The 25,662-nt window shown below is 45.1% G+C and overlaps 2 protein-coding genes across 2 annotated transcripts; both read right to left on the reverse strand.

Annotated features, from left to right (window-relative positions):
- Positions 1–1,548: 1,548 nt before the first annotated feature.
- Positions 1,549–15,750, reverse strand: LOC140272907 (forkhead box protein K2-like). The gene is made up of 9 exons (XM_072368416.1): positions 15,256–15,750; positions 9,122–9,316; positions 8,168–8,321; positions 7,928–8,074; positions 7,600–7,793; positions 6,555–6,757; positions 6,228–6,470; positions 5,243–5,437; positions 1,549–3,094 (listed from the first exon to the last, which is right to left on the reverse strand). The coding sequence occupies exons 1-9, from the start codon at positions 15,546–15,548 to the stop codon at positions 2,898–2,900; spliced, it is 1,821 nt and encodes a 606-aa protein (XP_072224517.1). The 5' UTR covers positions 15,549–15,750; the 3' UTR covers positions 1,549–2,897.
- An 8,474-nt stretch (positions 15,751–24,224) lies between these two features.
- LOC140273274 (transmembrane protein 238-like) lies at positions 24,225–24,845 on the reverse strand. The gene has a single exon (XM_072368794.1). It carries the CDS (start codon positions 24,730–24,732, stop codon positions 24,247–24,249), a length of 486 nt encoding a protein of 161 aa, XP_072224895.1. The 5' UTR covers positions 24,733–24,845; the 3' UTR covers positions 24,225–24,246.
- Positions 24,846–25,662: the final 817 nt, after the last annotated feature.

Genomic DNA, 25,662 nt, shown 5'->3' on the forward strand with positions numbered 1-25,662 from the left:
AGTGAGCAGAGTATCTGACAGAGCTGAACAGAACAGGCAGAAGACTTTAGCCTTCCTCCAGAGGATAAATCAGCTAAACACAAGCTGAGCAGTGAGGTGAACACAGACACTCCAAGAAAACCGGCTTCTCAGGTCTACACTCAGCAGCTTTTACTGATTTTGTCTGTTTTTTTGGCTAATATCTGCCGATTTTTGTTCAGTGGTCCCACACTTCTGTGTGGAGCTCCATAATCGCAGACATGTGGCTACGAAACATAGTGAGGAGGCTCATAAAAGTCCTAAGACAGCCAAAGCCAGCTAGCCTGGATTTTCATGTCCTTTTCAATCTTGTAGAGCTGGACAAATGTTTGCTCAGCGAAGTTCCACTCCTCAGTGGCCTCAGCAGTGATACAAATGAAAGGTTCCCGATGCAATTACAGTGGCGCTCAGATTCAAAACACTTGAAACTGTGATTGTGAATCAGATCGCTGTTGAATTGGAATGGAACAATGTGGCGGCTAATGTAGCAGCACCCTCACATGAGATCCTGAGATGATTAAAAGCTGTTCTGTGGAGTCAGAGGAGCTCACCGAGGCTTCCTTTCTTTTCACACACAGGTGTGTCTTCATCTAAAGATCACTCTGTTTGTTGTGACTGCCGTAACCATGGAGAACTGGAGCTGTTTGAAAGCCTTCTGACTCTTCCTGCAGTAAACTCACATGAAATGGAGCTCTTCAAAAGATTAAGCTCTGCAGCAGCCTGCTGAGGATGCGTTGACCCGAATCAGGGAACCGTCTAAAACCTGCAGGACAGCGGCCCGTGAGGACCGGATGTGGCCATCCTGGGGTTAGACCGAGCCGCCACAGAGCCGCCGTTACACTGAGCATCGAGTATAAAGAAAGATACAAAGTGTTAAAACCTAAGAACAGCAGAGTTTCACATTCGGAGGCTGCCTGTGGTGAGGAAACACCTTCGACAGAGCAGCTTTATTTAACGCTGTGGGATGCAGACTGGGAAAGTGTTTCACTGCTGTGTGGGTGTCTGCTTATCCAGAGACGCACCAGAACAACATCAACTCGGAAAAAAGAAATAGATTTAAAGGCTTCAGAGTCTTTCCTGGTGATGCATCGACTTATAAAATATGCATCAGAGCAGAAAGTAAATCAAATCTGCTCTTTGTTCTCCCTCACTGGGCCTATATATAGAGATATCCATCTATGTCTACACATCTATAGATAGACATATCTGACTGAATCTCCGGCTCTCTTTCTGTATTGCACTCACTTGTCGTGTATTTGTCTTTTTGAGGCTGTCCTGTTTAGTAAATTGTGATTTATTAATTGTGATTAATTATTTTACAGTTCTACAGATTCAAAGAGGCTCCTGTCACCAGCTGAACTCAGAAATGATCAGGATACAGCCCATAACCTGAGTGAACCTGCTTTTCTAACCAAGCGGTTAGCTTGAAATGATCCCACACTGCCACCCGGTGGCCAGCTGAAGAACTACCGCCAGCAGCGAAAAAGTTGAGCCACAATTTGCACACCGAAGCATAAACATAAAGGAAAAGGACTTTAAATTAATTTATTAAAAAAAAAAAAGAAAAAAAAAAGCGTTTCCCCACTGAAGAAGAACAAACATCAATTATTTTTCTCACTATTGTTTGGAACGTGTACAATCAGAAAAACAGACTCGCCGGGTCGCCAGAACAGAGCAAAGTAATCAAGCAAAAGGGTGGTGGGGGGGGTCTGCCAACACCACAACGTCAACACAGCCTGGAGGGACCATGAGGAGCAGGGAGGTGTGAGGGAAACCAAAAGAGGAGGAGGAAGAGAAACAAAAACACAAACATTTAATTAAGTGCAGGTATGGTTTGGACAAAGCAGGTCTTTTTTTCCTCCGTTCAATTTACAGTTTACAGACGTCTCTGTTTGGGATACATGCAAGGTTCAACATCTGGAACTACACATGGAGATTTGCTTATATCTGTGCAAGTATTAAAATATGTAGGTATAATGAAGCATTTTCATATGGATATGTCAGAAGGAGGGTGGGTGGGGGGGCAAAGTTTTACCAAAAACTAGTACACTGTTTCACCGAACAGAAAAATAAGTTCACATAAGAAGATTTCTAACTCAGTCACTGAAGTCTCACCAACCTCTGCATTTTCAACGCTTCCTTTAATTAAATTATTACTTTTCTAGATAAGTGAAAATACATTAAAAGAAAAAATATCCTATGCTCCACATTTTGAACAAAGTACTGCATCTCTACATACAGCTGCGATTAAGGAAGGTCAGTACTGTGAGAGGCTAGCTGCCAGATTTTTAGGAATATCGGCTCTGAGTTGATCCCTTTCTGAATATTCGTTGTAATCAATGAGAAAAGAAAGAAGAAGAAGAATTTAGCCATCGAATGCTCGTCGTACTCGTCTCTCGGTTGGTCGTGTCGTCCAAACGGGGCGGGGAAGGTGGTGCGTGCCGGAGTCTCCTGTCTGCTCTGAGGTAGATGTGACAGAAAGGCGGCGTCCAGCCCGAGCTGATCAGGGCCCGTCCCAGTCCGATGGCGTGAGGTCTGAGGTCAGCTCTTAAGGGTTATCTGTTGTTAAGGCTTCCTGTGGTCTTGCTTCAGTCACTCTCCTGTTTCAGCGGCTCACAGGGGGCACCTTCAAGTTTATTTTTGTCCCATTTCTCTTTTGTTCTCAGCCCACATTCCAGTTTTTAAAGGGGTGGATATTATTTTGTCTCAGCAGATGAACCCAAACCGAAAATGAGAATAATCTTCTCCGTTTGGCACCTCGGGAGTGAGTGGTAGGAGGAAGAGAAACCAAAGAAACGACGGGGACGAGAGACAAAAACCGTGGATAAAGAGGCGGTGGTGGTGGGTGGGGGGGGTCGTGTGGTGTGTGGTCAAACGGACTAGTTGACTTTGTCGTTGGTCGCCGGCGAGTCTGAATCGGCCACGGACGCCTGGGCCTTCTCCTCCTCTGATTTCACACGCTTGGCATCTGGCTGCTCACTTTCCAGCTGGTCGCCGTTGGGCCGTTTGGTGGGGAGGGAGGCGGAGATGGAGGCGTGGGCCGCCAGCAGGTGGAGAGGGCTCGCTGCAGCTGGAGCTGTGCGGGAGAAACGGGAAGGAAACGGGGGTTAACCAGAGGATCTGTTCACACTGTGGCTAGTCATGGAGACGCAGCAGAAACCGGGCGTGGCTTTGTGATGACTCCTAAGAAACATTTCTGCCTTTTATTACGGGTCGGACCCGCCTCTCGCCCAGCGACAGCTGGGATAGGCTGCAGCCCCCCCCCCCGACCCGACTCTGGGATTAAGCGGGTGCAGAAAGTGGATGGATTACGGCTCGTCCACACAGCTGAGGTGTCACTGAAAGGGTTGAGCTGTATTCATCTCAGAGGATAAAACAGTTGAACTGCAGCACAACACACAGAATATCCTCCATTTAATCCTCCTTCCACTTGCAAATGAGACCCTTTTGAATATTTAGTCTTATTTGGAGGTTGGAGTCCCTGAAGTTTGCTGTTCAGATGCTCATGTTTGGCTGTAAAAATGATGGGAGATACAGAATCTGCTGATTTCACCTGTGTGACATCATGCAGATATATAAAAAAAAGAGGCTGCTTTGGGTTTTCGGCCCTCTGGAAACTTTCAAACTGAAGCCTGAACATTACGAGCTGCGACTGCATGCACGACCGGCTTAAAGTGCCATTTCAGACCTTCTCAGCCCATCAACACTAAGATGTTACTGTCGTGTGGATCAGGGAACATCCCGGCCCTCCCTGCTGCGAGGAACGTTACTGTGGGCCCAAAAACGGCAGCTCTGCTCGCTCCAGACGGGCTGCTGAACGTATCGGTATGGAAACAGACGTATGTGTGTGAGAGAGAGAGAGAATAAAAACCTGATGAACTCCATTCAGTCCAGTTTTATAGCAGGGAGAACGTTGAGGGGGGGGGGGGGGGGGGGGGGGGGGCTTGAGAAAAGCACGAGTCTCTCCTTTTGCTATTCAACTATTTTTTCAGCCATAGTAACTATTTATTTATTAATCGTTTGAAATGTAGAAGCCTAGTTTTAATGACATGTTAAAATATAACCTTTACATAAGAAAAATTCAGTAATAAACTGAGCTGAGAGTTGAGCATATGTCATCTTTGTTTTAAGAAAAAAAGCCTTTAACATGTTGTGTTATCTGAAAATACGTTGAATAAACATGCCAAAGGCATTTAAGTGTTGGAGTTTGTATTAATCAACACCAATACTTTTACTGCAAATGAATATCGGCTCCAAATATCGATTATCGGCCTCCTTAACGACTAATAATCGTATCGTATCGGCCCTGAAAAAAACCATATCGGTCTGTCTCTAATGTAGATACAAGAAATTACTCCTCTGCATTTGACCCATCCAGGTTGGCAAGTGTTGAACATGCACATGCACATGCACATGCACATGCACATGCACATGCACATGCACATGCACATGCACATGCACATGCACACGCACAGGGTCACACACTCATGGAGACAGATGCCATACACCTGAGAGGGGGGCAGCCAATCAATCAGTGTTCCTAAGACGTTTTATTTTATATTTTGTTGAGGAAAGAGTTCCAACAAACACGTCTATTAGTGGCCAAATGATCCAAACCAAGCCATCAATATGCTGGTGAGTTTAAAGTTGGGTGATAATCAGCAGGAGCTGCAGATGCTCGGGTGGTCCGCCAAGTCTGTGAGGTCAAACTGTCTGGAGAAGGTAAAGCTTAAACGCCGTTTCCCACCTGTGAAATGCATGATGGGAAAAGCGAGCACAGTTTGGGCGTTTTTCACTGCATCTGAGCCACGACGGAACAACTGAAGCAAGAACGAGTCGGACTCCCCGACAGTTCCTGGAACTTTAGCCACATCTGAGTGTTTTTCTATTCTTAGGATCTGTGTGAAAGCTGCTGATGTTTTGGGTTAAAAGTGGCATCCGTTTGGAGTAAAATATGCTAATTTACACAGATAAATGGTGTTAGCTGCAGCCATAAAGGTCTACTGATGGACCCTGTAAAGTTCTGAGTTAGAGGCGCATTTCAAGCACGTTGTGTTTTGAATAATGAGAAAAATGAGCTCAATTGTAAGTTTAACCCTTCACTTTTGTTCCATTCGTGTCGGATTCGATGCCGCTCCTGATATCAGATCTGCAGTTTTAGTCATCACTAACTCGATGGCAGCTTCGTCCACGCCCTCTTGTTGTGGCGGCACCTGAGACTCACCTGAGCTGGTGGGGCCCTGGAGGGCAGTGGTGATGCTGTGGGTGCCATTCTGTGTGATGGCCTTGATGGGCAGCTGGTGCTGCCCCATGGGAGCCTGCTGCACTATGGTAACAGTCTGCAGGGGCGTGGCCGACTGGGAGCTCTGGATGATGCGACTGGAGGCGCCGACAGAGGTGGGAGCCGTCTCTACTTTCACTGCGAAGAGGAGCAGAAACACAGCGACCGATTCCTGAATCACTTCGTTTGACAGAGACAACAACGACAGACTCAAACCGCTCTTTGGCAGGAGCAGAGCAAACCATGCGGGGTATATGCTGCTGTTTTCCCTGCACCACTGAGGCTGTGCAGACGTCCGACTTTGTTATGCCACAGGCTGGAAAAGGATGCTTAAAAAGCTGCAATTTATCGCACATATCAGTCAAAGCTGGTCCTAAATGAGATTTCAAGGTTTTTGTGGCGCTAATTCAGAAGGAAAATGAAACACCTGAGTCAGTAAAAGTACAGTAAGTGTATGATTAACACGAACCTGTCAGGAAAACAAAGAAATGGAACAAAACTCTCTGGAATTAGAGAATGATCACCACTGATTATCTACTTCTGACAGATTTCTGCAGATTATTCCTCGGGGGCCCCACAACCACAGATTCACAGTTCAGCACTTTTCCCTTTGTCATTTAACACAAACTAATAGATGGTTTCATCCTCTGGGAGCCCTCCGACCCATCCTCTCCCACAGATTGGTGAGATTAAAGATGAAAAGATGTTTACCGCCTTGCAGCCTGTGGCTGATGGAAAAGGTCAGACTGTCTGAGATAAAACCACGGTTCACTTTATTTGACCCACTCTCTGGCTGAGTTTATGGTCCAATCACTAGATTCAGGTGCTGCAAAGACACTTAAACATGTGGAGAGTCTGAAGAGAGCGTGAGGCCCTCCTCTTTCTGACACCCTGTGGAAAGCACTGAGGTCTGACGCCCAGCTCTCACCTTTGACCTCCATGTGATCCCCGTTCTCCTGCGGCTCGCTCTTAACGATGGTGGCTGGCTGGGCGATGACGGCGGAGCTGAGGGACCCTGCCGGGATCTGCTGCAGGACGTGGACAGTCTGGACAGCAGGCTGGGAGGCGCTGGTGCTCACTGGGGAGGCCATGGTGTAAGTCACTGGCTTAATGGTTTGAGGTAACTGCCGCTGGACTGCTATGAGTACCGGCTGGTTGTTGACAGGCGAGCCTGGACCACAGAAAGGTTGTTTTCATTACAGCGGATATCGCTCAGACCACCCGTCTCCACACCTTCACTTGTAGGGTTTCATACCTGGTGTGTTTTGTGCAAAGCGTGCTTCCTGGATCACTGCCAGCTTGGGCTGAACCGTGGAGGTGGGCACTGGCGTGGGAGCAGAGGCGGTCTCCAGCTCCAGGGGGACCGGCGAACCCTCTCGTGACAGACTCTCAGGAGTCTGGATGCCACTGGAGTGAGCCGAGAGGACCCCTGAGTGATTGGGAGATGCTGGGGCGCTCCTGAGGGCCGGAAAAAGACAGGTCACTGATAAATGACAGACTAAAGTGGAGATAAGATGCTGGCTTTGTTTTACAGCCACGGTCTTAGTTTTGTGGAGTGGATCTGGACCTTATTTATTATTCTCCATTTTCCTCTATAGAGGACCATCATTCACTAAATTATACTGTTCAATTAAAGAATACAGACAGGTTTATGGTCAAACTACCTCAGGAAAATGTTTCCTGGAGCAAATCAGCTGGAAAGTGCAGCTTCCTTTTTAATCGACCCCAGACGTGGCCATCAGGCAGCTTTAGGAGGTTTTATTCCTCTTTTACACGCAGCCTATGCTTTGTCCCCACTCTGAGAGGTCCTCAGCATTTGTTGGACTCCCCAGCAACAGAGGAGGTGATATAGATAGTTTATTACAGTTGTTTTTAATCTAGCTCCTGCGATGGCGTATTTCTGTCCACAGCAGCCAGTAACTGAACTACAGACACGCTGCTCTCACTTTCCGCTCTGTGTGGAGCTTCTTCTCATTCCCAGAGCATCAAACACTGCTGTAAAAACTGAAATCTGAGATGCAAACAGGCCTCTGTGCTACAAATACGTTAAAGCTCTGTCCACAGGAGAGGATTCTCACATAAAACCCTCCAGCCCCAGTGTGGAGGCATGTGTGAGGTCACCTGGCTTTAAAGAGTAAATTACACACTTTATTTCTTCTGATGTGCAGCTTTGCTACTGCTTCACTTATGAATAGCGTTGTGTTTGTGTTAGAGAAAACAAAGCCTTTAACGTTGTCATTTTGCATATTGGATGATTCAAGGCCTCAAATGCAGTTTGTGACAGTGGGACGGAGTCAGACCTGGAGGACAGGGGTCCATGTGGGGTCCTGAAGCAGGGGACGCCCCGGGGCCTTCGTTTCCTGAAGGCCTGCTCGATGAGCTTCCCCTCCGAGGACGGGTCTATCCTCCAGAAGGAACCCTTCCCCGGCTCCTCCTGCGACCGTGCCACTTTGATGAAATACCGGTTCAGCGACAGGTTGTGGCGGATCGAGTTCTGCGGGACAGGAAACGCACACCGAAAGATTGGTTTTCCTCTTTATCCATCATGTTTGGGCTCTGTGGGAAAGCTGTGCACCGAAGATTAGACGCAGATTGTTGTTAAATCACAGATGGTGCGGCCCAACAAACCTGCCAGCCCTTGTCTGCAGTCCTGTAGTAAGGATAGTTCTTTGTGATGTGATTGTAGATTCCATTTAGTGTGAGCTGCTTGTCCGGAGCCAGCGTTATGGCCTGGACGATCAGCTGTGCATAGGAGTACGGAGGTTTGGAGTCATCCTGCGGGGCAGACACCACAATAAAGCATTCATATTAAACCGACAGGACGTGCATCTCTGTGGAGGATCAAGAAACAGGTTCAGGAGCTCTCACCTTGGGGCTGTCCCCTCCCGAAGCCTCTTTGTCGTTCTCGGGCTGAGAGTTGTCGTTTATCAGCTGCAGCTCTGCAGAGCTGACCATGCGACCGCCCATCCTGTAGCCCGAGGAGCCTGCGCCCCGCGGGCTGGAGGGGCAAGAGTTAGCAGCGCTGCGGGAGGAAGAAGAAGAAGAAGAAGAGAAGCACACTTAGCTTTGGATTCAATGCTTCCATCTACAGGGATAAAAAGGCTTTTCCTACACAGCAACACAGCGATGCTCGGCTCATCTGCAGTCTGTGCTGCAGTGGCACACTTCTGGCAGAATCTATGCAAAACGCCTCCCAGATCGTGTGGAAATACTGCAATCACTTCAGCCACAATCAGGCCTTAATCAAGTCTGTTTCTCAGTAATCACACCGGTGTGAGCACCAGTGTTCACGCTCAGGCCTCAGCTCCTTATTTAATGCCCGCTTCAGCGAGGTTTACCCCCCCCCCCCCCCCATCAGCCAATAAACCTTTAAACGCACCTCAACACTGAACGTTCACATGAGGCGTGGACAGCATGGCGGGAGACCCTTTCCAGCCATCTGCTGGAGATCAGGGGCTGAGAGGATCTAAGAGTCTGAGATGGAGCCGCCTCCCTCTTTGAGCCCTGCCACCACACAACTAAGCCTAAGCTGATCCCCATATAGGGGCCCTGCCAAGGTCAGCCGACAACTCAAGGTCCGGCAAGGGCAGCGTGGGAGTGACTTTCCTGACCAACGAGCCAAAAAGCTGCAGCGAGCCGCCAACAGCTAAACGGACCTGACCGGACGCATTTAAGTCAAATGGCTCCTTTTCTGGGCTGCATTGCATCTAAACTGCTGCTCCGTCTTTGCTGTTACGCTGCTGGAAAGCCTTGAATTTGACCCCGACAGCCTCCTCTTCTTACAGACAAAACAAGCAACATGCAGTATCCAGGAATGAGTACCTGATGGTGCCGGTGGGCGATGGCAGGGGGCTCATTAGGTGAGCAATGTTGTCTGGAATGTTGATGGTCAGGGGGGAGATCTGGGGCTGCACTGCTTTTACTGGGGACTCTGGCGCCTCCCGTTTCACTTTCTTTCCGCTGGACAGGGCTGTGAAAGTGATCTTAATGTTTGTGCTGGGGAACCTGAAAGTGCACCTGCAACAAGAAAAAAGAGCCACACGGTTCATGAAAACATTTCACCAGATAATAACCCAAACGCCGGCTTTTACAGACATTTCACCGACGTAAGAAGACATTAAAGCTTTAGGTAACAGTCGTTTTACATGTTTATCATTAGTTTTCATCACTAGCACACACAGCAGGCTGAAAACCAGCACAAATGTGATATTTCCATGTTGTTTTGCACTTTTTGACAGAGTTGAGCCTTTTTATTGATGGCATCTTGTTGTACTAATATCTACTGATAACGTCTTATTTATGACAAAACAGTTAAATGAAAAAGAGATGGGACCCACAAAGCCATCCACTTCAGGGCCCCCGTTTACACCAGCAGGCAGGCAGCTGCGGGGAAGGTCGGCAGCATCCGGATCTCGCCTTTTTGGCGCATCTCGAACAGCTGGCTCTCTCAGATTAAGACAATCGATCATGTTGAATCAGCGCTCGGTCTGTCAGCGAGAAGCACCGCAGTGCGAGTCAACGAGCTCCGTGCACCCACATTACTGTGAAATCAGCTGGCTTTTTTCATACGTTTGACACTCGAATGCATTATAAAAGCTGGACAAAAACAACCCACATGCTGTGCTGGTTTAAAATGAAAAGCTGCAACCATAAACCGACCCGTGCACCACTTCTTTATCCTGCTAAATCCTGCAGGGGCCATTTCTCCCTCCCATAACTTATTTGCATGTGCACAGACTGTCTAAGCAGGCAGTTGTAGGTCGTCTTTATAACGTCTTCAAGCGGCCCATTTCCCCCCCAACAGTGGGACACAGTGTGCAGGGGGGGCTCACAGCTGCTGCTGGTTCTTCACCTTAGTTTTGTGCACAGCAGAATCAGAGCTGATGGTCCCCCCCAAAGTTAACCAGAAATATGAAGCAGTAGGTGGTCGACTGCATGATTGAGTTAAGGTTTTTATCATTTCTTATCTTGTTTCATTTACATGACCTAAAATACCCTTTTTTCTTAATCTTTACTGCGGTATTATATGCCAATAAAAGAGGCAGGCGTCTCGAAATGATCTGTATCATTCAAGGTTAGGTTTCCAGGTTTATGGTACAGTTGCTGCAATCATTAACTAAGATAATCATGGCATCCCAGATGATTCATTTAATTGCAAACCAATTTAACAGCAAAGCCTCCACGCCTCACATCTCCATCTGATGAACAGAGGTGAAGAAAAGGGGAGCAAAGCTCCAGCAACCGACAAAATGGACTTAGGAATGCCAGAGTGTCGCCAACAGAAAGAGGAATCTTAAGGCTTTCTTTGTGTGCAATTAAAATTCTGGCTTCAGTGATAAGACTCGTCACCGGTGAGCAGTAGAAGTTAGTGTGAAAGGAAGACGGGAAACTGTAGAGGAGTCTGACACTCTGACACCATCGCTGTTCGGATCAGGCTGCCTGGAGACCCTGGAGAGGGAGGGAGCGCACACATAAACTGCTTCTCACTCAGCTGACGGCTGCCAGGAACAGCAGCTTTTTCCTGCCAGAGCTGGCATCTGCTGAGAGCACTGTATCCCCGACACCTACGTCTCAAATTAGCATTTCTGCTCAAAGGAGGAGACTGAATCGCTTCCTGGAGCCAGACTGGTGAGGGGAGACACTTTCATTATGCTCGTACCCTTTCAGGAGGGGCCGAGTCTTCTCTGTAGGTCTGATGAAGTAATGGAAGCTCCTTAAATGAAAGACATCCAACACTGAACAACATCTGGACAAAATCATCCATCAATTCACAATAAAAAGTGCCTCCTGCATGTCAGGGGAGCACAGAAACAAAGTCAAATATCAAGCTTCACACACCGAGGGTGGATTCCACAGACTGGAACTGCAATATTACAGCAAATCAGAGATATTCACACCAGAAAAACTGGTTCATTTACTTTGTGTCCAAGCCCACTTCCTAAAAACATGCCAGGAAATTTTACAAGTCCCACCTGACCTGCCAGAGATAAAGTGACGTGACTCACCAGCTGCTTCCGGTCTGAGCAGCAGAATAGGAATGACTCGAGTATTCCCGGATATGATGAGATATCGCTCTCTTTTTTCCTTTAGATGACTGTGCCCACAGTCCCCCCCCCAACGCACACAAGAGTTCATTCATTTCAGGTGTATAAGGACTATAAGAAGAGTGATTAGTACCACCCAAAGAGCTGGTTTGACTTTTACTAAAGCCAGAGCCCCCCCCCCCAGCAGGCCATTTTTATTAATGTGTCTGAACATACCTGCATCATTCATTAGATTCTGATTAAAAGCTAAATATTTTTACCGACCCATGGCTCTCTCTGTCTCTATCTCTGAGCTGGGATGATGTCATCGACGCCTGCCGCTGCAGCACAGCTCATTCACTCCGGTAAGAACGTCCATCTTACTCAAAGTCGTCGTTCACGTTGTCAAAATCTGATAAATATCCTGCCATGTTGCACAAAACTATCAGCAGCAAACTCTGTGTGAAGTTAGCCGACTGTCACAGAGCACGGAGTGAATAAACTGTGCTGCAGGGGGGCGTGTGGATGAAGTGGTCCCAGTAGAGTGCCTGTGTAGAAATCCCTCCGTTAGCTCTCCTATAGCTGCAAGTAGCCACATAACAGCAGCTATGAGCTAACAGAGCTATAGCACACGTTCATTCATTCATTCTTCTTAAAGTATTGGTGAAATACAGACAGATAATGCCTTATTTAGAGGCTGCATCCTCTAAGCCCCGTTCACTCCGTTATATGGATCTCCAGTTATCTAAATATCTTCTGAAGGACGCCAACTTTCACCAAACTGTTCTCGGTGAGGAGATGAACGTATTTCATGCCAGAAATAAGGTCCAGGTTTAAAAATACCGGAGTTCCCCTTTAAGGTTAGGAGCCACAGTCTCTGGAGTCAAACGCCATCAGGGACCTGCACGCTACCAATAACCTCCAGGCAGCCGCTCGCCGAGTGTAAAACCAGGACTGGCGCCGGGAGGCGGATCTAATGACACATCCACCTGCACTCAGAAAAGGTGTTTAACAGCCCTCTGAATAATAAGAATATAATTAAGAACACATTGATTTTAATACTTCGACACTACAGTAAAACACCAAGTAATTGTTCTGTGGACAGAACTTTGTGCTTTGGAGCAACGGCGGGAGAGTTTCCCTTCATTTGTAGAACTCAGTGATTAATCGATAAATCGACATGAAGGTTATTAGATAAGCTAAATGTTACCTGCAGCTTCATCAGCAACAAGAGACACAATTTGCTTTACTTTAGGTTTCTGTGAATCAATTTCTGCCTGCAAAATAAAGCCTAAACCATCGAAAGAAGCAGGATGTCAGTGTTAGAAAGGCTCAAACTTCTGGAAAAGGTCTTCAGTTGCTCATATGAAACATCTTTAAAAGATTTATAAAAGAATTCAAGTTTGCAACAACTTCAGGAAACATCTGACACTTTTAATTCCCGTATATGTGGGATCTGCTGTGGAACAACCCTCTCCTGTGTGCAATTACAGAAGCCTCTTTATAACCCATTTTCTCCTGCAAGAACAATGAAGCCCAAACTCCAAATAACGCACAGTTGCTATGCTGCTAAGCTGCGAGGACAGCAACAAACAAAGCTTGTTCAGCTGAAAGCTTTCCCCCGAATTTCACCCCCACCCACCCTGCGAAAAAGAGAATGTAAACAAGAGGGGACAGAAAAATAGGAACCCACTTGGGGTGAATTTGTGGGTGTGGGAGAGGAAGGGGGGGGGGGGCTGTTGCTTTCTACTGGCCGTGTTTACATCACCAAAGAGGAATCCCTGGAATACAAGCGACCTGATCCCCGAGCCACGGCTCAGCGAGTTCTCTCACGCCGTCTATCTGCTTCTTCAGCTCTACCCGTCTTAACGCAGAGAGTGTGGCTTGTTTAAGGGTCTCCTCCAGCTCGGGGATTACAGCAAAGCACGCTGGGTGGTGTCTTACCCATGGAAGTCGCTGTAATAGACACTGATTAAAAGCTCCTTACTGGCGGTCGGTCTGATCAATATGAGAATCTGACACCAGTGTTTTTTCTTGCTGGTGGTACAAACACGGTGAAATGCACTGGGACAGATGCGTTTAAACGCCCAACAAGGCCAGTTTAGGAACTGCATCAAGTCAAAACACGTCAGAGAAATGGTTTCATATCGAGGGATTGCACAATAGTTGAGAGAAGTGTGCAAAGTCTTGACTGGAGTTGGCAGAAGCTGGCAGGTCTGTTTACATGACGCCGCACGTCTGTGAATGAACTACAGCGGCTCAAACAAATCCGTCTGGACCAAGTGTAAACAACCTGGTTTGGTTGAGTTTTTTAAATCAAACACTTCGTTTAACCGAAACAACACGTCAAATTTCACCGTCACAAGCGAATAATCCTGCTTTCAATCTGTGTGGAACTACTCTGCTGGGCCTCAAAGTGCACCTAAATATTTCAGATAACATACAATAAATGGAGAAAAGCTCCCATCTAGATGCACAGGTAACAACAAACCTGCATGTCATTGTCCAAGTCATTCAAAACAGGTTTCAAATAGACGATTTCTTATATTCACACCAGCATCTTCTGCCTGAATAAGTGCATTTAGACATTCCCTTTTCAACTTCCCTGCAAATTTCACCAAATGTTGCAGTTTCACACAGATTACACAAAGCAGTTTGGGTTTTTTTTAGATGACAGCCTTACATTTCCTCTTGCACTCGCCTTTTAATCGCATTAAAAAAGGAGAAATCTGCTGAAAGACTTGTTTTTCTTTGCAGACCTGCTGTGAAAATCAAACATGCTGCACCCATCCCCAAACAGCCTGCAAGAGAGACTGATAAGGGCCCGTTAATGTCGTTACACCCAGGATTTCATTTGCTCTTCCTTCACAGACATGTGTTGCTCTCCATATCAGCAACAAACTGTGCGTTTCCACCTCAAAGCCAGTGCAAGACCTTCTAATATCTGATTTAGTTATTCAAAAACAACGTCACAAAGTTTCACTTTTGGGAAGTTTTAAGAAAAGAACAGTCTGCAATTATCTGGGCTGTTTCCCATCCACTACTACGCCTATTTTCTTTGTTAATAACATTACAGCGAAGCCAGATATGTTCAGCTTATAATGAAAACCAGTTTATCACCGCTGTGGAGATTAAACTCATTAATCTGTTTAACTGTAACTTTATTTTACCAACACAAGCAGCAGATATTCACAGATATCTGCCAAGAATGGAAATCCCACTGCTTAGTGAAAGTTTATTGATTCCCCAGAGTGATGAGAGTCAGCAGCAACCTCCAACAATGGCTACAAGCTGACAGCAATGCAAGGTGTAAGTATGAGACTCGGGTGATTGTTTACTAGTGAGTGACAGATAATTATTGATGAAGCACGCGCTAACACACCGTGGGTTTAGCGGATAGAGGTCATGGTGCTGCAGGTTGTGCCGCTGTGAGCCAGCAGGGCGGGGACGGCTTGGTTTGTTTACGTTCAGGGGTCGAGAGGAGCTCCATTCACAAATACCGGGAGGCTACGGCTAACATGAGCACTGTTTACACTACCACGAGCGCATATTTCTTATTTAAGCCTGCACGCGTGACCGCAAAACTATCCCCGATCAATATCAGCGACAGCGTCCCGGTAGATGCGGTTACTTTGGGTTAATTAGCTTTAATACAACCGCAGAGGAATGCGGCTAAAGCCGAGCTGAAAAACTGGGTGGAAGGTGGGATCTGGGTGGGATGACGGCGGGCGGCTAATTTACACAGTTGCTAAGAAGAATGTCAACAAAGAAAACGGCTTTGGAAACAGGATGCGGAGTTCTTGCTAACATGCTAAAACACGTGGTCTTCTCGACCCTCGCTAGCCAATATAAACCCAATGTTGTTGACTGTTAACTTTAGCCGTCGGGCTACTGTTGCTAGCGTCCACATGTTCTCCAAGAGGGGGGACTTACATTCGTGGTAGCTGCAGAGGAGGGGCGCCTCGTCGAAGGAACACTCCGTCCACAAACACCCCGTTTTTACCGAGACACCTCAGGTAAAAATCTCCGCTGCCGGTGCCGTCGTCGCTGGTGGTGAATATCTCCAGGTGCCTCCGCGAGATGAAGCTGGAGTGGCCCATGCTCACGTCTACGGAGCCTTGAGAGGAGTTCCGGCCGATGGTCACCGAGCGCTTTTTCATCATGTATTCGAATTCACGGCCCTCGAGCCGGGCAACCGGCCCAGACGATCCGCTAACCACAGCCATGTTCAGGTTAAAGCTTGTAAACGCCAAATACTGGGGCAACTAAAAATAACAGTGCACGTGCGCCCGACTGTGGCCCTTCAGAGGCGTGTAAATGGAGCAAATCTACAAGAGGGGCATCAAATTCAATACAGGAATCTAGAGGGAAACATGCGAGGCCAGGGACAGCGGCTCCGACCCACCGCCGAGAGAAAAGGTAGCGGAGAGGTCCAACCAAACGGGCAAGGGTGGATATTTCTTAACTGGCAGGCGTCTTAACCAATGAGAAGCCAGGAAGGCGATGGAACTTTGATACTGCAGCCAATCAGACGTGAGAATTAATCCGAGGACAGATTCAAGGTCGGTTGGGGGGTAGCAGTACGCGCATATGCTGTTTGGGAAGAGTTAAGAGGCGGCGGGTCGAAACAGGAAAAGGAGTGGATCGACTGGTTTACACGTGCAATCAGTCGCAGTAATCACTACAGTTAAAGATAACGGATAATCCGCGATAGTACGTCGAAATAGGCGACTAATCTTGTACCCTAACAAAGACATGACTCCGTGAAATGTGGGTGTTTGTATGATTAAGCTGCCCTCGATTTCTCCAGCTTAGCAGCGCAAAGCCACGGTGCACGATGGTCTTCCTCCTCCACTACGCGATCCACGCCTGGTTTTCGACGATGCTCCCGTTGCAGCATCTTGTTACTTTGTAATTATGAGGTTAGATATCTTTGAGATGATCAATACAAACAAACCCTGTTGCCTGTACGCTCAGACCTCTTTATTTTCCTGCAGATTTCAGCGCCTCTGCCGTGCTGCGCTGCACTGTCTGCAGGCCCTGTCATATCAGGGAGAATGACTCTGCCATCTATTTACAAACTCCAAGGATCTGCTTTCTGAGAAGTGATCCAGTTCGTCCAAAATCATTCAAAATCAAGCCTCTCAAAACTCGACTAACACACCCAAATAATGTGGTTGGGGATCAGCTAGCCTGAAATGGGCCCAGGTGCTCTGTACATGCTCCAGAGTTCCATCTTATTGCATCTTTTAGTACAAAAAGTAAAGGGATAGTGTTTACGTGGCTGCTTGCACTCACATATTTTTCAGTTTCATTTTGACAGACGTCAGAATTGTGACACAAATCAGCCCCTTTAAGACTTTAAGTGTAAACTCATAATTGCTTAAAGTATGTCCAGACTGTTCCATTGCTCAAATAAAATCCTGGTATTACAAACAAATCACCATTCGGGTAACCTACACACTTCTTTGCAGTGAATTCAGCTACGCTTACATTTATGATGAAGAGGCAAAATGCCTTGACCACACCAAAGCATCACTGTGTCTGAGACACTTCAATCAATGAGGTGATATCTCTCCTGTGCATCTAAACTGTTACAAGCACAGTGGTCCAGTTAGATGGCTGAGCCACAGCTCGACTCAACTGTGCATTTAACTGTGCTGAGTGCCTGTCAGTAGTCAATTACACCCCAGAGAAGGAAGTAATCTGGCCTTAAGAGGGTGTCTGTTTGCACTACTTAACAGCTTGTACGATTCTGGTTCAGATCATCCTAAAGAAAAAATCATTTGTACCTCCACAACCTGCAGCACCAAGTAGGTCATCTACATTTTGTGGCTAATTACAAAACATTTAACATGACACGCAGCCACTTCAAAGACATTTTACTCCTTTCTGTGGCTAAAAAGAATCTTTATGACGATTACATGATCTGGTCACAAAGAGGGTTTACAGTGCCTCCTCATCACATTAAAGGACAATATTATGCACTTCACTGAGTTTATAATAGACTTTATAAGTGATTACAATCATGCATAACAAAATAGAGCAGTGCAATTCTTCTCTTTGGCTCCTGGGGCGGCATCCTGCTGCAGCTGTTCTGTGTTACATGGTGCAGGAGGTGGGACAAAGGATATGTTTGTGTGGGACATGTTGAAAAGTAGTCTGAAGATAAAGTCTAAAAGTCTAACTTAAGAAATAAACACAAAAGATAAAGATAAACATCATGAATATATTCAATTTGAATGCAACTTTCTGAACTTTGACCATTAATCTTATTCTATTCGTGTTTTCCTTTTTGTTTTCTTAATCTCTGAGTTTGGAAAAGTGACTGGTGCAGTCTTATCACCACAATCTGCCGACCTGTATGTGATAAATACTGATTATTTCTGTTGCCATCACCTTATCTGGCAGTTGTCTTCAGGCTTTTGCTGGAATACATCCACAGATTGGCAAATCTACCTTTGGGCCAAATGTTACTTATTAGACTTTCACATTAAATTTTCCCTGTTAAAATAAATAAATATGTGAAATATATTAAATGTTAGCATGCTATTTGCAGTCAGACTAATCCGTTGTATACTTAAAGTATGGTAATGATTAGCTAACTTAAAGGTGAATATCTTTATAATCAAATCAAATTTGTAGCCAAACTTTTGTGGCTCTGTATGTACTAATTTACATCCTTGATTAGTAAAATAAAGTTTATTTTATAAATAAATACAGTAATAGTTTCATAAGTATACAAAAAATGCCACCAGCAATAAAGCAATATGTCATTAACATGTTATTATTTTATTAATTGTGTTCTCAATCATACTTTTCACACATTTCCATTAATAAAAATGGGTCTTTACTAGTAATTTACCTATAAACTTTGTGATTACTTCATGGTTTAAAATGCCCTTGAAATTAAGCTCAAATGTAATTTAAGATATACTAAAACTTTAGGGAGTTAAAATGCATAGTTAAGAAATATGTAATATAATATATTACAGTATATATTTATGTGAAAGGTACCTAACCATCCTGCAGAGTTAACTTTAGACACATGGAGCAGATTAAAATGCAGAACATTATCCTAATTTGTGGGGTGAGGGACAAGGAACACCTGATCACCCCACTTACATCATATCGAATGTTTCCCTGGCAACAGGGTGCAGCCACAACCAGACACCCCCAAAAGCAGATTAACACTGAAATCTAAATGACTGAATTGGAATTGATTTTGGATTTTGTTTCAGTTTAGCACAAACCAGCTACCATGACATAAGGCATTTATAAAGACACTTAAATAACAAGTATAGACACTCAGCTCCTGAAACTGACTTGTGATGATGTAATTAACATCAGTACTGTGCTAAAGTGACAGCAGATTTGAAATTGTGTGAATCGTTTTGCATTATTTTGCACACACCTTCATCTTAAAACAGGTAATGGTGTCATTGCATCATATCCTGTGGGGGGGGGGGGGGGGGGGGGGGGGGGGTGCATGTGTGAACGTGCAACTGAAAGTGAAGCTGCATGTTGTCATGAGGGAGATTACGTGGATTAAGACTCAGTGTAACTGAAGTAGACGGCGTTCGGACTCAAATGAGGAAAGTTTGCACATGAACACCTTGCTTTACAACAATTAACACGAGCATTTTTTTTCTTTTATGCCACAGTTGACTGATAACATGAAATGCAGGATTACCGACAGGTAAATACTCCTGTGCAAAGACTTGTAAAGGTGCTTTTAAATGTTTATTGTCTCAACCTTGAGTGTCTGCCGTGCACAGCCTGAGTGTTGGGCTGAGTGTGGGCTCCAGTGTTTGGTTTACAAAATGACTTTCACTTGTCTTGTATTTGAATAAGTCTTAAAAAGAAAAAGATTGACATGAGTTAGCTAGTGATTAGTGAACATCAGCTAACACAGAAGAGTGAGCGTGTGCGTCCATGGCTGTTTGTCTCGTTTGTGTCTGTTTTGGCCCTGTGATGAACTGGTGTCCTCTGCAGGCTGCTCTCTGGCACAGCAGCAACTGGGATCCAAGGCTCCAGCCAGGATTAAGCAGGTATGGAAAGTGAACTGATGGATGGTTGTTTGGGTTATTAAAATACATTAAATCTACATAAAAAGGCTCCTAACTCAAGAGATGAACCAATGTTGTGTCTACACATTACAACTTAGTAAAGAACCAAATTTAAATGGTGTATTTAAGCACTTTGTTCCCATTTCTTTAGTTGCATCTATGAAAAACAGCAAAGATAACACAGTTTGACAGACAGAAAATAGGATTTCTGCAGCAACAAGGTGATTCCCAAAGAGCTGTTAGCTGAAAACTTGGCATATCTCAGCATGGTGTGCAGTGTGTCCTTAAAACATTTGAGGAAACTGGACAAGTGGAGGACAAAAGAAGAAGTGTCAGGCCTAAAAAACTATCTACAGCAGATGAACAGGATCTGAAAGTGATGTCCTTAAGAAAGAGGAAAAAATCCAGCTGTGACCTGACAGGACCTGAGAGATGCATCTGGACCTTCAGCTGATCCATCTGCTGTTGGCCCAAGCCTCATCAGAAATGGTCTCCATGGAAGGGTGGCTGTCAAGAAGCCATTCTTAAGGAAGGGAAACAGGGAGAAAAGGCTGAGCTATGCCAAATGACACAAGAAGTGGACTGAAAATCAGTGGCAACAGGTCTTATGGAGGGATGAATCCTGATGAGAAGATTCATAGACTTTCAAGCTCTGTTTTGTCTGATAGACTGTAGTTCAGACACCCCTCATGTTTAAAGTGAGGGGTGTCTCAAGACATTTGCATAGTACTGCAGTCACTGTCACATTATCTGTCCAAATCTAATCATGAAGACTTTGTGCCTGAACTCTGAATGAACTCTGTAGCAAAACTGATAATATCCATCCCACCTCCACATGGAACAGGGACAAAGCTGCCTGAAGTTACTCTGACTGCACAGTGAGGAGTTTTGCACCCGGACACATATCTCACAAGTTTCAGGTAGAAGTTTACACAGATTTATTTCAATCACATCTTAACTTACATAATTTATTCATATTGCTATCATTATGCACATGATAGGAAAACACTGCATTCAGTGTTAAACCTTTAAAGTGAACGTGACAAACTGATCTCACAGAAATACATTAAATTTCAAAAGGAACAAATACAGTCTATCTAAATTCATATATCATAGTTTTACACATCCGCAAATATTCAATTTACTCTTTGAGAGGAGTTGATTGACCTCTGGGAACCACCCACAATACCCTGGAAGCTTAGCTCTACACCAACCACTGGAGGGAGACATCCACCTTTCCACAACCTCCGAGATTTCCAGATGACATCATCACGTTATCAGCCATTTCAAGCTGTTCTGAAGAAGATAAGTTGGAACAGTATTGCCACTTATCCCCTGCCAAAAGACAGATTAATCTGCCCGCAGTCAAAGCATGCAAGTATTTATCAGCGACAGAGAGCAGATAATCAATCTGAAGTGCTTAAATGGCCTGATCATTTTCTGATATTACATTAATAAACATTCAGTTGTTCCTCTCATAAGATTCTAAAGTTACAATCCGATCAAAGGAATTTTAAGTTAGAATATTAAAAGCCATTTGAAACATTTTCTCATTAATTCATCTTGTATCTGAGCTTCTCATGCTTCCGGTGTATTTGTGGTGAGATCTTTATCCACTGGTGACAGCCAGCCCCATTTTCTCTACAGTCCAGGAAGAGTAGCGACCGCTAATGGCTATCAACTATGAGTCAAAGCTCTTTCCAACCACATGACTGGGATTCACACAGCATATGCTTTATCACACTGTGCTAACAAACCAGGATGGAAATTTGAGCCTCATGTTCTCACAGGGAAGCCTCTTATAATCTGCTTCTCTCATGGGAGCCACTATTATGCCCTGATGTGTACAGTTGTGATTAAGACTGTTACGACATATAGCATCAAGACAACTTCAGTGAGAGTGGCGTCCCGTGGGAGAGGAAGAGCTGAGCAGCAGGGCTTCGAGGAGACCCATTACGCCTCTTCTCCATTTCCTCTCTCAGGGGCAGGAACCAAATGGACACATTAATAATACTCCCCATGTCTGAGGGAGCTAATGGTGCCTTGAGTGCTGATTAAAGCTGGGAAGATTTGGGTGTGGAGGAGGAGTATTAGTTTCACTCTCTTCTCTGACTGTTGTGCACGAACTGAAGCTTACATCCTGTGTTAGAGGTGCTAATTGCGAAAGCTTTCCAGTTGAGTATAGGTTGTCATTGTTTCCTGCTTCGCATCATACTTGCTCTGGGTGGATCTTAAAAACTTACAGTGCCAGTTTGGCTGGTTCAGTTTTCAGCAGCAGTCTCACAGAGAGCATACAGCAGTCGTTTTAAAAGCTTATCACTCATGCACGAATGTGCAAAGACGTGCTCGAATTCAAACATCAACTCACAACAATAAGATCAATAAAGCAAAAGCTATCACCCCCTGCAGTTTTTCAAAGATATTTTCCACTCCAACAAAACACGGGAATCACTGCTCTCCAGTCTGCTGACGAGTTCTTTTGCCATCAAGTCAAAGGGATTAGTCAAATGTGTCCTTCCTGGATTTGGTTTATCTCACATGGAAACACTGAGGCTCCAGAGGGCCACAGCTTGACAAATTCAGGATTTTTGATCCAGCATCTGCTTCATTTTCATTCCTTCCTCATCCTCATGTGACAATCTGGCGCCTCTGCCAGATTTGACTCAGTCCAGCGTCCGTCGAACTGTGCCATGCAGTTACAAAATGTCATGTTTAATCAGGTTGAGCTCCTCCTCGGATACAGTGAGGTTCCCCATGTACCAGAATATCCAGGGAATCAGGCTGAGGAAGATCAGCAGAGGTCCGGAGAGCACGAAAAAGTCCCAGAAACTCAAAGGTGCGAAGATCCCAATTAAGAAGAGGAGGAGGCCGACAACGTCCATAATCACAGCGAGGGATAGGAAGAAGATGGAACACTTCCCCTGCTCCATAGTTGGACCGGGTGAGACAGAAAGGTGGATGTCTGCCGATGGTATGACGAGTGTGAGCAGCCTCTCCAGAGAAGTGCTTCCTCTGTCTCACAGATCATTCTCTGTCACTCACAGCACACCTTACATTTCTTTCATACAACAAGATGTAGTGGAAAGACTGGTATCCGACCAGAGCAGTGGGTTGTGCCTCCCATTAAAACACCTGAAGGTTCATTCCTATGCAGGGCTGACTTGTTTTGCATCTCTTCATGTCATCGGTATGACAGATTTATGCACATAATCAGCTGCTGAGTCTGTGTTTACATGGTGATAAGCTCGCTGTAATTAATCAAGACCCGGCTGATCTTTATGTTCAGCTAATGAAACCAACGTGCTGCAGCTGCATCGCTGCCCGGCATCTTCTATCACATCATTAAAAGCCTCATGGGAGTTCAGAGAGTCGCCCGGGAAAGACATTTACCTTTTGAGTTAGCTCGGGAGCGGCTTTGTTGGGTTTTTCCCCAAATATCGTCACCATAACGACACCTATTATGGAGTCGAAAAGCAGAAATGAACGTAATGGAAACTTCTCCACAAACACCTTGTTTGACAGGTCAGGCCACCACTGTTTGAGTTTCCTCCCCAGCTGTGACTCTGTTTTCATATTATAGCCAGTGTACACAGATAAGTTGGGATGTGTTTACTGTTACTTAGTCTCAGCTTTGATTAAAAGGAGCTGAGCCGTCAGTCAGGCCCACTCTGACATGACAGGACTGTAAGTGAAGCTTCTATTCCCAGACTTTGCTGTCCACAAATACAAATGTTTTAATCAGCAGAAGACAGATTTGTCATACATATATTTGGTGTTCGTAGAAGAGATACTAAAAACACCCTTGTACAGTTATCAGGCCTCTGTTGAGGATTTTTATGTTTGTTTAACCAACACCGCACCACGAGGCCAAACCTGTCTGACCTGTTGCTTTGAGCGCACATCCAACAGCAAACACGATCAGCCTTCTCTCTGTCTGGCAGCAACTACACGTCAAAGAAAACTAAGCTGCAACAAAGGAAAATTATCACATTTAATGTGGTTGGATCGACACAGAAATTCTGAGAGAGAAAACTGTAATAATAATTCTGAATATTTCAGTCGAAGCTACCACTGAGAAGACTGAGAACACGCTGTGTTCCTGCAGCTTTGGGAAATCAGAAGATTTTTTGATAAGATAAAACACTGATATATCTAGAATTACAATAAGGACCATATTAAGCTGCAAAGGGGGGTGTTCTTACACTTAAAAAACAACTTCATGCATCATATAAGCACAAAATAAACTCAAATGAAGACATGCATTACATTTTACATCTAAAAAAGTTGCCAAATACTTTAAGGCTACAGTCATCTTTAGATCTAAAGAGCTTAACCGGTTTCAAGGATGTGCAAGTGATTACATAACATCAAACTAAATATGCTCTCTTAAAGCTAAATAGATAAAAGCCCCATCCAAACAACTGTTAAAGTGAAAGGAAAAAACAAAAAGAGTCAATTTGTTTCTTGTGTGGGGCACATTTTAAAAGTTATTTCCAATGAGACTTTCTAGAAAGAGCTGATGGTTGGATGGTTGTCCCACATTCTACATTTGCATGCCCAGCTGACCTGGTGTGCACTCACGAAAAGAAAGGTGCCACGGTGTTTGTTTTCCTCCTCTTCCACAGAAAATGTGTAAGGACGTTATTTGAAAATGTTACACCTGAAAAACGAGGACTTCCTGAAATAGAAAACCATTATAAGCTTTGGGTGGATATCTTTTAAATGCTTGCTGCAGCATTGCTATTTCTACATCATTTCTTATGAGTTTTTAATTGGGTTTCAGTTGCATCCTTCTTCTCATAAACCAACTGAAGTCATAGTTCCCACTAAAACACACGCAGGCTCACTTAAAAGATCAGAAGTTCACGTTGTTGGAGGTGAAGTCCACCTTCTTCTCCACATCAGGGGAGTCCATGGAGCTGTCATACCCTTCGTTGCTGTAAGCGGTGGATTTGCCCCATGTCACCCTGCCGGATTTGCGTGGACGTGACCCCATCTGGCCGGAGTCCTCGTCCTCGACGCATTTCACGCGTTCCTCCCCCTTCAGCTTCTTGCTTAACCTCTCAGATATTTTCCGGGCCAGCTGTACGATACTGTTGCGCTTTTTCAGCTCGTCATATTCCGACACCCGGACGTTCCCCAAGTACCACATCAGCCAGAAGCCGAGGCTAAAGAAAATGATCAGAGAGCCGGTGTAGATCAGAAAGTCGCCATAAAAGCGACCGTTGAGGCGCAGGTTGGCGAATATCCCGACGAAGAGCAGGACCAGGCCGGTAATGTCAAATGCGATGGCCATAAAAAACAGAGGCAAACAGCTTCCAATACACTTGACCGTATCCATGGTGGGGACATTAGAGCTGCTTCAGGTTTGTATAACGGCAGGATGCTTCATCCTGTGTACCTGCGCTGACGCTGCGCACCTGTAGAGAAACGCCCCACCTTTCTGTGAGGATACGCACACAAATCAAGCACACAGCCACCGTCGTTTCCAACAGGCAGTTCCCTTTTTCTACAGCAAAAATTCGAAAAACAATCATGCTTTTTTTCACAATGCAAATGGGAGAGGCAGACTCTTTAACATATCATTTGCTTGTCAAATACGCAGCGTGATGCAGCATGTAAGCACCTTCCTCATATACTGATGTGGTTACTTATAAGGATTAGACGAGGCCAGCAGCCATTAAAACATCACGCAGTCCAAAATGACGTTGTCCAGGTCTCATTTGATGTTTTCCTCTTGCTAAAAAGCCTTTTTCGTGTCTGCTTGTCGCCTTCTATGTGGATAACAAGGACACCATTTTGATATTAGAGGCACATCCTGTACTGTCCAAAAGTCTCCAGCCATCTGCAAACATGAATACATAAAAAAACAGAGTTTGTACAAGCTTGAAAGTAAATCATCTTTGTTCTTTTTGAAGAATATTATATCTTTATAAAAAATCTGAACCCTCTGAGACGAGCTTTCTGTCATTTCTTTAAGGAGTCTTCAGGAATAGTTCTCCAGGCTTCTTGAAGGACATTCCAAAGCTCTTCTTTGGATGTGGGCTGCCTTTTGTTCCGTTCTCTGTCAGATGATCCCACACTGCTTCAATAATGTTGAGGTCCGGGCTCTGGGGAGGATTCATCCCTCCATAAGACCTGTTTTTTAATGTTCTTTTTTATCTATTTTTATTTTACTTTGTCCATTTCAAAGCAGCAAACTGACCTATTAACAGTTCATTAGGTAACAGTATTGCTTAGATTCACACCCCCCAGACACAGTCTTTCTCAT

The sequence above is a fragment of the Leuresthes tenuis genome, unplaced genomic scaffold (assembly GCF_036924035.1).
Source record: "Leuresthes tenuis unplaced genomic scaffold, fLeuTen1.0.hap1 SCAF_17, whole genome shotgun sequence".
In the NCBI taxonomy this organism is placed as follows: domain Eukaryota; kingdom Metazoa; phylum Chordata; class Actinopteri; order Atheriniformes; family Atherinopsidae; genus Leuresthes; species Leuresthes tenuis.